At 37.3% G+C, this 12,608-nt stretch overlaps 1 protein-coding gene across 2 annotated transcripts in view; it reads right to left on the bottom strand.

Annotated features, from left to right (window-relative positions):
* Nucleotides 1-12,608, bottom strand: part of NBAS (NBAS subunit of NRZ tethering complex) — a 336,415-nt gene that overhangs the window by 192,049 nt on the left and 131,758 nt on the right. For both annotated transcript variants that reach the window (XM_034659882.1, XM_034659883.1), the window contains 2 exons: nt 6,232-6,365; nt 192-254 (listed from right to left, as the gene is read on the bottom strand). In XM_034659882.1, the coding sequence (XP_034515773.1) occupies nt 192-254; nt 6,232-6,365 (197 nt within the window). The remainder of the gene's footprint in view (nt 1-191; nt 255-6,231; nt 6,366-12,608) is intronic.

Here is a 12,608-nt window from a genome sequence, read left to right as displayed (position 1 = left end):
ATCAGTCTTCAAGGTCCAGGCTGTAATTACTCTACCATAGGCTAGCAGCACGATCATATTTAGAAAATTCATTCCCAAGAGAGTCAAATAGGAAGTCAAACTGCAAACGACCACTAGACATATGAAAAGTAACGCTTCTTGGACAGATCTCCTCCATCAGCACAGAGCCAACAGACTAACGTTTTTCTCACCTGAGAATCTGTTCCAGTTGATCCACCATGTCATGAAGAGCGTTTGTTACCTCTGTTTTATGACTAAAAAATTAAGAGAAAAAAATTAAAATTAAGTTTTAGTAGTAGCTTTTTATATAAAACACAATATTCAAGCGAAAAAAAGAAATGATGTTTCCCTTATAGTTAATATACAACAATATTACACTGCCAGACAAAATTTTAGTCTTATTTCCTGAATGCCTTCAGCATCTTTCATGACTTAAGAGATTAAGATAAAAAATACTGGACTAGAAGAAGATTATCTATTACTGATTAGCGTGATATGGACAACTATTTCCTGAAGAACTTTTAGTTCAATCTGCCAAAAGACAACAAAGCAGTATAAATCAATTTTAGGTCTTTTTTTTTTTTTTTATTAAAGAAGGGTTAAAGGGTAAAATCACTATCTGGTTCTATTCTTTTAACCAATAAAACAGATTAGGAGGGGTGGCCCTGCATACTGGCTTGCTCCTAGACCTGTCTATATCTCTTACCCCCTAGGGAGTTTCCGTTAGGATTCTATATACTCAGAAGACTTCTTCCATAACATCATTCCCTCTGCATCCACTCCAATATTAAGGAACCAAAAAGAAGCACAGCCATTATCTAGATAATTCCTATAAGGTGGTGGAGATCAAAAGCAAGCCCCTTATGAGGAAGCATGAGGGCAGGCAACTAGGAGAAACATTATCATGGCAAAGGATCATATACTAAATGAAAATGTGGCCAGTAGAGTAGATGTAGGATGGCACAACACACGTACAAGTGAATGTGGGGATCTGTCACAAAGGTGAGACACTGCTATAAAAGTCCCCTTCCATCCCATACAGCTCTGTGCCCCAACTATGGAGGGAACGCTCTCAGCGGAGAACCACCGCATCTGATGCTCCCTGGTGCCTTCCAGCCAATGATGCAACTGAACCCCAGCAAGATCTCAGGGTTTTATTAGTTAAAATAACCAATAAAAATCTTTGTCTGGACTTAGAAAATTAAAAATGTCCTAACTTGAACACACACACACACGCACACACACACACTCATTATTTTTAAAACTATCAATCTTTTCTGGTCTAAATCTGTTGGGCAATTACTCATACAAAGATTATACTATCTTTTCGAACCAAGTTTTAGGCCTTGAACTAGAGTGTTAAGTTAGGGTGTGTCCCATTTAAAGTCCTTCAAAAGGTCACTTGTCACAGCTACCTTCTATTAACATACTGTAGTATTGTTTTAATTATATTTTGTAGCTCTACAATAAACATTTGTCACTGATTTTCAAGAATACAGGGTTTTTCCTTTGTGAATTGACATCCATAAACATAATTACTAAAGTTTTTTTTTCAGCCAGATGGAATATGCTGCCTACATAAGATGCACATTTAATTAGGTTAAATAAGTGTTCATTTCCTAAATAGTGAAAAAACATAACAATGTACCATTTGGTAAATAACCATGTAACCACTAAAAATGAACAACTAACCACAGGCAGAATAAAACTGATGAACCTGGCATGAAGAGAACCACAGAAAATACTTTCAAGCTCTATATTTTAATATTAGGCTAATTTAAAATTACAAGTTACTTAGAAAATCGTAAATATGAAATATAATCATTAAGAAATAAATGGAAACCAAGACAGTATCAATCTATTTTTTTGTATTTACCCAAAAAATCTGTTAGATCAAAAATCATTAATCTGAAACCAAGAAAAAGAGGCATTTCTTAGCCTACACACTGTCCAAAAAACACACTAATTCTGTAATTATAATGCTTACATAAAAAAATGTTTTTTTAAATATCATCATTCCATTGATACTTCATGGTAGGCAAATTACTGCTTAAAAATTAACAGATCAGCTCTAGTTGATATTTATGCTAGTTTGATTTTACTGAAAAACAAAGTCTAATACACATTAGACTTAATACAGACATAATAAATTTACACATGTTACTTGGGAGTCAATGAGCTTGACTAGTTGATTCAAGGACAACAAAGGAGGCACAAAGCTGAAAGACCATCAAGTTTCCCAGTAAGGCCATTTAAGAAAGAAACTCCCCACCACTTCTGCTCCCTGACACAGATATTATTAAGTGAAGGCTCTGCATCTCTTGCCACCCTCTAGGGAGAGCAATTTTACTACTCACACCCTGATAACCACTGGGTTGAGTTTTCTAAATTATGGGTAATGACATTTTGCTACAAAATCTGTTCATACAATCCCTTTACCAACCTTTTGCTGCCTACTGACAGTCCAAGGCTCTCAGAGAGACCCACAGCTCCCAGAGGCACACCTGCTGTTCCTGCTGCTCTTCACTAAGGACTTGAGACAGCCTATGGTCATATCCGTATAGGTCTGGGTATAAACACATGCTGGGGCCCTCTGTGATTCACCTCTCCCTACATGAAATTCCCTAAACCTAGACTGAGGTAGGGAAAGACGTATTAAGCACTACTACAATCTCCATTTAGCTTTACCACTGACAAGTCTAACCGCTTGGATCCCTTCTTCGTGGTCAGTACTGAGACCCCCGATGAGGCAATGAATGGTCACGATCTATAAACTACCCCACATTTCTATAACGTAACAGAATCTAAGACTACTCTACACAAAAAAAATCAAACTGAAACAGAGGACGAGCTAGATGCTCACACTCAAGGCAATTCCTACAATGAAAAGGCTTTATCTTGTCACAAGGCTTCCGCTCAGCTTTTTAGGGTCTCAGATATCAATTAATGGTCAAGAATCACTCAACATGGAGGAAAGTCCCTAACAGTAAAGGCAGATATACAAACAGGTTGTGAAAAATGAGAGACCATAGTGAGAGAGTGGGTAGTGCAGGGAGTAGAGGAAAAGACAGGTGTGCATCTCTGCAACAAGACTAGGATACTATCTTATTTTAAAAGTTCCTAGAATTTAAACAAGAAGTCAAAATAAATTTTAAAATTTGAAAGATGGATGAAAAGATAAAACTGAAGAAACTCCCAGATCATTTAACAAAGCATAAAAAACAGGAAAAAGAATAAAAAGGGAAGTAAATAAAGAAGAAGAAAGAAAGAAAGAAAGAGAAAAAGAAAGAAAGAAAAAGGGAGTACAAATAAAATTACCAAGGAAACTTATCAAGGAAAGAATATAAGAAAATTTCCCAAAACTCTAAAGGGCAGGTGTTTCCAGATTGGAACAGACTTCTAAATGATCAACACAACAAATTTAGAGTCACAATAAAACACATCCTTATGATATTTCAGAACATTAGAGATGAAGAGAAGGTACTGCAATATTCAGAAAGGAAGGGAAGCCATCTATAAAGTAGTGATTTACAATGCTACAGGACTACTTGACAATCCTTGGAGGAGAGGACAAGACTGATGCCTTCAAAACTCACAAGGAAAAGATGATTATAAACCTAGAACTGCATACATAGCGAAGGTTTCTATCAAGTTCAAGGGGGCAATTATGGTATCTTTCTGACATGGGGCAGTCTCAAAATAAAAATGCCTCCATGTAATCTTTGATAGGAAGCTATTAAGATTGTGTTCTATCAAAATGAGAGAATAAGTGAAGGAAAGAGAAAAGAAATTCCAGAAATGCAATATGTAGCCCAAGAGAGAGGCAAACCAAAGTCGCAGGATGGCAGCTGTGCAGAATATGGGACAACTGATCCACATTGAAACAGGAGAAAAGACAATTCCAAGAAGGATGTTCCAAAAGGTAGAAAGGGAGAGAAAATGGGGAAAAGGGAAGGAACTGAGATATGTCTGACCACATAAAAAAGTTATCTATTTCCGTTAGAAGAGAAAAGGAGATAGATGGAAACACATAAAACAACAAAAAAGGAAAAGGTGATTTCTAAAAAAAGAGAAAAAATTCAGGAAAAACAAAAACTTGCATACAAAGGAAATATAATGATACCCAGAAATAATATTTATGTAACATAATGATGAAAATACTACCTAACTACACTGAAAAAAATGGCAGAAGTCGGTATGGGGGATGGGTAGACTTCCACAAAAGGAAGTCAATAGTCATGTAAAACTGCAGTCACAACAGGAGCTGTCTTAGAGGAGGCAGGCAAAGATCAGAAGAAAAACACGTTCAATGCAAGTGTTTCCTGTGAGGAGACAGGTATTCAAGCATGGAGAAGGTGGGGTAGCAAACAGCTATTTATCAATTACAAGTTTTTCAATTCCCTCACTTTCATTTTGTGCATACATTACTTTATAGTTAAAAATTAGGAGAGAATTATGTCTTTTTGGACTCCTTGATTTTATTTTTTAATTTTTTTTTTAATATAAGTCATCTCTACTAGGGCTCAGACTCATGACCATGAGATTAAGAGTCACATGCTCTCCTGACTGAGCCAGCCAGGCGCCCCCAGACTCCTTGATTTTAGATCAACACCTCCACAGACACAGACTTTTCAAAGCGAAAAGACCAGCTGACTTGTAGAGTGTCTTACACTTTGCATTTGACTGTTTCCTTCATGGTGTGATTTAACTTGTTCCGTTATTCTCTGCATTCCTTGTAAATCTGCAGTTCAGCCCAAAGGACTGATTAGATTAAGAATGAACAACTTTACTTCATATCGGTATCTCGCCAGGAGGCACGTAACACCAGGCTGATCGTGATAGTGCATTTGGTAGCATGATTAAAGGTGATGGCAGTCAGACTTCTACTTTACAAAGCTAAATTTCCCCTGTACAATGACAAAAAAATAAATGAAGTTGCTGTGGTGATACTTTGGTACCATGCAAATATCCTTTACCCATCAATCTTTCACCTGATTGCAGAACCACTAGTGACTGCATGAAACAATTATTTCACAGTGGGGTGCAAAATTGGTGATTTCTATCATTCATTTCACAAAAAATAAAAATTTCCTTAGAAGGAAAAGAGAGAGGGAGCAGCATTAGTCACAGTAGCCAAGATTGACTAGAAACAACCTAAGTGCCCATCGACAGATGTACGAAGCACGAAAATGTGCCAGTTACATATACACAATGGAATACGATTCAATCATTAAAAAAAAAAGAAGGAAATCCTGCCATTTAGGACAACATGGACAGACTTCGAGGGCATTATACTAACTGAAAGAAGTCAAAGAAAGGCAAATACCGTATGATGATCTCACTTATATGTGGAATCTTAAAAAACTCAAAACAACAACAATAAACTCAAAGAAAAAGATCGGATTTGTGGTTACCTGAGGTGGGAGTGGGAGGCGTGGGAACAGGATAAAGGTGGTCAAAAGGGATAAACTTCCAGGTCTACGATAAGTAAGTACAGGGCACACAATGCACTGTGATGACTTATAATGTACAACATGTTCCAATCAAGGAACGATTTGGGAAACCAAAAGAAAACAACCCAAACACTGCTACATGTTAGATTTGAAAGTTGTTATGAGAGTAAAAGATCTCATCACGAGGTAAAAAACTTTTTTTCTTTTTTTTGTATCTGTGTGAGACGATGGATGTTAACTAAACTGACTATGGTCATTTCGCAATGTATGTTAAGTTACTACGACGAACGCCTCAAACTTATAATTAACATACAGCACTGTATATCTCAATAAAACTGAAAGAAAAAGTAAAATAAAATTATGTATATTCATACACTACTTAAACACGATTATTATAGCCAAGGGCCACGAACAAGTAATTCACAGAATACCACGAACCCATCAATATGAGAAATGCTTAATTAGAAACACAACTTCAAACAGAGACATCACTGTCTACCCACTAAAAACAAAGTATTTTTTGTTGTGGTGGTGGTGGTATTTTTGTTTTTTAATGGATAATTTATCAAGGTTGACAAAATTATAGTGACTCCTCACATACTGCTAGAAAAACAAGTTTATCTCTAGGCAACAGGTTTGCAGGTGATTCCATTTTCTTCTCTGTACATTTTTTATATTCCCAAAATGCTGTCTAAAGAACACTGTGGGAAGCAACATTTTCGTTTTAGCTGTTAGGATGAAAAGACAACAATAAGGCTGGCACGCTGTGGGTTCTTACCCGTATCCTCTTTGTGGAAGACACTCTAATATGTCATAGCAAAGACACAGCTGGTCACTTCGTTCACAGCTGTAGATGCACTCTAGAGCTACTGCCATCAGTTGGTCCTGATCAGGAATAATTTTTTGCTGCAGCTAGAGAAAATAAAGCATGCTGTACTAAACGTCAGCAGATTTACAGTCAGTTTTCCATAGCCCAGTGCAACTGTCAATAGAATATTAAATAGTGCAATTAATCAGCTGCAAAAACAAATCTTGATTTTTCTTTAGCTTACAGACTTTTGGGGTCTTTAATAATTCTAAATGAAATCACATTTTAATTACAGAATGAGCTAGAAAAGATAATTTGTACCCATAAGCTTTGCACCTGCTAAAAACAGATTCTTCAATTTATGACCCATTCAGGATAAAGTAGATAGAAGAAACACAGTGAATTGAAAAGGCAATTCATTAAAAACATTTCTAACCCTAAAGCCAAATTTTATGTGTTTCAATTACAAAAATATATAAAATTCCTTAACTAATATTCAGAGATGTTCGAACCTACTATTTTTCAGTATGCATTATATATTAGTCATGTAACTAAACAGTACTGACATTCTATTCAGAAGAAGTCACACTGCAATGCAGTAATACTGAAATCACAGAACACACTCTGATGCAGGAAGCCGGCTACTACGATCACTGTCTCCACAGGATACACGCTTCCTACCGCAAACCAGACTCTCTTTCTTATTTTCTGGGATATAAAAATACTGTATTTGTCCCTTGTTTTTCTCATCTCTACTTCTCATCTTACTGGATATTACATCTTCCTAAATATCATTGTTGTGAGGATTAAATTAATACATGAAGAATGCTTCCATTATTACCAAAGGCTCCAAAATGGAAAGTTGAAACTATATTCTTAGAGCCCTATTTAATGACAAAATAAGTTTAAAGTGATTCCATAATAAAGAGCTAGTGGTTTTCAACATTTTAGTAGAAACTCACAAAACAGGTAAGTGCTGGAGAGAAGCTGCCAAACAAAGGCATCTTCTCAGTAGAAAAATCACATCAATAGATGGGAAGAAGAAACATTCAAGTTACAAAGAAGTGAAGTTTTCTGAAGCAGTAGGGTTAAAGGAGTTAGATACATTTCTTCAAGGTGGTAAAAAAGAAACATATCATTAATTTGACATGGACGTTTGACAGAGTTATCCAAGGTTGCAAAGTGGCAGACTGGTGAAACAGAGACAAAGAGAGCACAATAAAAGTAATTCTTATTAAAAGTTAATTAAAATCGCTAACTTTTTCTAATTTCTCATTGTGTGCCAGGTACTATTTCTATGTGCTTCACATGCATTCATTCATAATTCCTCAAACCATCCTGTACGGTTAATACTGGTTCTGTCTCAGTTTTCCATAAAGGGAACGCTGGGGCACTGACAAGACACATCACTTGCTCAAGGCATTAGACTCCTGGTCAGCCCAGGAGTCTAATGCAGGCAGCCGGCTCCAGAGCCCATACCAAGCGACACAGGCTCTCCTGGTCCTGCAGGAAAACTTCACATACAGGAAGAATGGGAGAGATGGAGGAAAACTATAGTCATAAATAACTCCTACAGGAAAAGGGAAAAAAAATTGAAACCAGTTTCAGTGAAAAAGGAATAAATTGGAAAACCAACTGAAACAGAAGCCAAACTCCATGACGGTTTCCTTGATTTCCCTGCTTCCTTTCCCTCCCTGTAACATTCAAGTATCACTTGGAAGTTAAATGTTCTAGAATCCACAATTGATCACATATGTTCAAAATCTTCTGTTGAAAACCCTTAGTAGCCCTACAATGTGAGCCTTTTGCCTTCTACTCAAGTTCCTTCATGGCCTGGTGCCAACTCACCCTTCCTGTCCTCTGAACCACTATGCAAATTTTAGTTCACGCAAATTAAATTACTTGCTGTATGTAAACATAATATTAGTCTTTTGTCTCCTTGTCTTATTCTAGTCCTACATGGAACTTCTCAAAAAACTTAGTCTTGCCCTATCTAAAACCTCCCTGATAATCCTGCTTTATCTCTATTTGACTCTGACTTCAACTGGGCTTTCCCAGATTTCTAGTCTCTTCCATAAGCTCCATAAATGCTGGTCCAATGAGGACATCCTCATACTACTCTCACACACAGATCCTTTTCCCTCTCTGTATTCCTATGGCTTCTTTTTGTTCTCTTCCTGTGCCATTTAGCATATCTTTCTTAATACAATCTATTATGCATATGAGTCGTAATGCTCAAACTTTTAAGACACTTTCTATTCTTGCTCTGTTCAACTCCCTACAAGATGTCTAACTTCATAAAGTGTAAGACACACTTCCTCTTATTTCCATCATTCCCATCCTAATAACTCAGTGTTAACTATTAAACCATCATTTGCCCCATCTCAAGCTGATAGAAGAGAGCCCCTCTAAAATTTTCTCGAAGTCAGTAAGTCTTCCCCACTAGAGGTAGCAGATTATTTTCCATACTGCACCGCAAGGTGAGATGTCAGAAAGTTATAATTTGGTTTTGTTAAATGGTCTTAAAATTATGCACTACAGAGAAGTGGATAAAGAACAAATGATAAGATATGATACCTGGAAAACCCCAGAGAATGAAGCAATGCAAAAAATTAGTGAACTGACAGAACGCAAAATTAACATACAAGATCAACAGCTTTCATGTACAGAAACAACAGACAGAGGACTGAAGGTAGGGAAAACTCGATTTAAAACAGAAGCAGAAAATTAAATGCTTAGGAATAAGTTTAACAAGAAATGTTCAAGACCTACATGAGGAACATTTTTCAAACACTCCTGAAAGACATTTAAACAAGGCATGAACAAACAGAATGACACCCCCTCTTCTTGAATAGAAGAAACATTATAAACATTGAAACATTATAAAGATATTGGTCTCGCCAATTTATAAATTTAATATTATTACACTAAATATACCAATTTATAAATTTAATGTAAATACACTAAATATACCAACAAGCTGTTTTATGGAATTAGCCAAGTTGTTACAAAAGTTCAGATGGAGAAACAAACATATAAGAATATCTTTTAAAAACAAAACTAAACTAAACTAAAAACCTGGGGGGAAAAAACTACAGAGGTACCCTTACCAGACTTTTTACAAACCCATTATAAGATCTCTAGAATTAAAACGTTGTGCTCCTAGGGGCACCTGGGTGGCTCAGTTGGTTAAGCATTCAACTCTTGATTTCAGCTCAGGTCATGATTTCAAGGTCCTGAGATCAAGCCCTACATGGGGCTCTGCACTCAGCACAGAGTCTGCTTGTCCCTCTCCTTTCTCCTCTGTGTCTCCCCCTGCTTGCTTGCTCTCTCACTCTAATAAATAAACAAATAAAATCTAAAAAAATGTAAATAAATAAAATACAAAATAAATAAAATACAAAATAAAAAGTGTACGGACAAGCCAGTAACAAGATAAGAACTCTAGAATGAGACTAACCAACAAATGGAAATTTGGTATGACAAAAGTGGCATCGCTTAAGAAAAGACAAAAATTTTAATAAATTGTGCTGGGACAGCTAGGTAGCCATCTGGGGAAAAAAAAAATTAGATCCACATCTCACCAAACAAAAGAATGAACTCCAAGTAGATTGCTGACCTAAACATAAAAATAAAACCATACAAGTACTGAAAGAAAATGAGTGAATTATTCTTTAACCTTGGAGTAAGAAAAGGCTTTCTCACCATGACTCAAAATAAAGAGGCAATAAAAGATTGTTCAATTTGACTACACATAAATAAAAAGATAAAAATTCTGCCTGACATGAATCACCATAAACAAAGTCATAAGACAGCCTACCAACTGGGAGAAATATACACAATACATACCACAAAAAAAAAGGGCTAATTACACCAATAAATCTGAATTTCTACAAAAGTAAATCACAAAGGAACAAAAGTCCAAGTGAAAATGGGGGAAAGAAATGATGGACAATTCACCAAAAAAGAGATAACCCCCTCAAATATATGAGGAAATGTTCTAATTTACTCAAAATTAAAGAAATGCAAATTAAAACAACACTGAAATGCCACTTTTCACCTACCACACTAGCAAAATTTTTTAAATACAGCAACCAATTCCGTCCACAACGTTGTGGAGAAACAGGCATGCTCCTACATGCTGGTGGGAATGTCAAAGGGACCAAGCCCTCTGCAGAGAAATCTGGCAGCAGCAACACGACCCCTGCCTTTAGGCTCAAGATGCCCCTTCAAGAAATACACCTTGAAGGTATACCAAAGACACAAGGTTATTCATTACAGCATTGTTTGTAATTACAAAATACTAGAAGTAACAGAAAACTAGTGAGACTGAGAAATGAATTACTTTATTTTATTATTTTAATTTATGTAGCCACCCATGGCCGGAGGCTATCATACCCAACTGCATGGCTGTAGAGGCACTTTTCAATTCCCTCAGGAGTGTGGGCCCAAAGTAGGCAAGCAGGAAATTGCAGTAAGAGTTTAAAGTGTTAAGTAGGCTTTCCCACCTATGCCATTGCTGGTCAGCACCCAGAGCTTCCAAACTCAGGGCCCTGGAGTACTACACTACAGGAACATGGGAAACTGGGAGCAGGAGAGTCCTTCTGAAACTTGACACGGTTCCATTCCTGACCAGATGAAAGAGACCTTCAGCACTACAAGAACTGGAGGAACAGCAAACCAACAGTGGGAATTGTTTGTAACACAGATCGAAAGGCTTTCTATCAGAATCACTGGGTAAACTGTCAGCTGCATATTCCAGGTCCATAGCCCCCAAATTCTCACTCATTGTATCTGGGTTCAGCCTAGAAAACTGTATTTTTTTAAAGTCCATAGTTCCCATACACAATGCATTTAAAAAAATGCTAGTACGGAAGACTGAGAACACAAGAAGGCAGAATATTTTATTCCCAAATCACCTCCATCCAGACTCGCCCCAGTTCCTTCAAAAGATTCACTTTCCAAAGGGCCGTGCAAATAAAGAACAGCAGCTTACAATCACAGATGAGTGTATAAAATCAGGGTACTATGAAGGAGAGGAAGAGTTTGAAGCATCTGCTACAGTTAAAAGGACAAACGTGTTTGTATTATTGCTTCCGAGTATTCACTCCCTTCTTCCCAAGACAGGATTATGCTTCCCTGCCTCGTTAACAACAGGGTTGGCTAGACTTCCTCTGGCCTGTGAAATGTGAGAGGATGTAACTGGACGCACTTTGAGCTAAGCTTTAAGAGCCCCGTGTGGTTCTACTTTGCTTTCTCCTTTGCCACAGCTTAGAAAAGGGGCCTGCTCTTTCAGCCACGTCCTGGAATGAACAAGACATGGAACACAGCAGAAGCCCAACCATAGCCTATACACTGCTTGTGAGAAATGAATGTCTGCTGTTCTAAACTACTCAGATTTAGTGATCAGTTGTTCATGCAGCATAATTTAGCCTAAGCTGTCTGATACAGAAATCACTGCTCCTGTTATATTACTATAAACACACCGTGCATGACTCATGGCAGATCCAAGGTATATTCTTTTTGTAAAGAGTCAAGTAAAATAAAACAAACACTGTGCTCCAAGCACAGTCCTACCAAAGCAAACAAATGTAATCAAGTGGTTTAGAGCATCACAATGAAACCCAGTTTCAATCGTTCACCCATCATTTGCCCTAACTAAATTTACTGAGCACCTGCTCTCCGCAAAGCACTACTCCCTGGTAATACACAGATGCGTGAGACATAGAGAACATACATAGGAAACAAAAGGAAGAAAGAGAAACACGTGAACATTAATCATGACACAGTGTGACGTGCATTATTACAGAGGCAAGGACAAGACCTGTCATAGCACAGGTAAGGCATAGGTCTCCTAGCAGAGGGAATCTTAGACAGCAGGATCTTGAAGGACAGGGAAGTGTCTGTGAAGGGAAGCTGACCATCCCAAACAAAGGAAGCAATCTATAAAAGCATAAAGAGGCATGAAAGTCTGGGGGGACAGCATGAAGACAGGATGAGAAGGTCAGTGTGAGTAGACTAGCTCATTCACTCTCAGAGGGAAATGAGGTTAAAGAGACAGACTGGAAACAGACCACAGAGAACCTTCTAAGCCACTCCAGAGATCCCAACATTTGCCTTGTAGACACTGGTTTCCCACAGATCACAACACGATCAAATTTCTGTTGGGGAAAGATAATATTGATAGAGATAAAGAGGATAGATTGGAAAGGAAGAGCCCAGCCTCACCATTGTTTTCTGCTTTGATGTTTACGTATTTCAACAAAAGCAAATGGCTGTATGCTTTATTCAAAAGACACATGCTAAATTGCCAAGTAAAAACAACAAAAAGCTGATGACATACAAAG

Source organism: Ailuropoda melanoleuca, chromosome 4 (assembly GCF_002007445.2).
Source record: "Ailuropoda melanoleuca isolate Jingjing chromosome 4, ASM200744v2, whole genome shotgun sequence".
Taxonomy (NCBI): Eukaryota; Metazoa; Chordata; class Mammalia; order Carnivora; family Ursidae; genus Ailuropoda; species Ailuropoda melanoleuca.
This window is presented reverse-complemented; position numbering and strand designations above follow the sequence as displayed.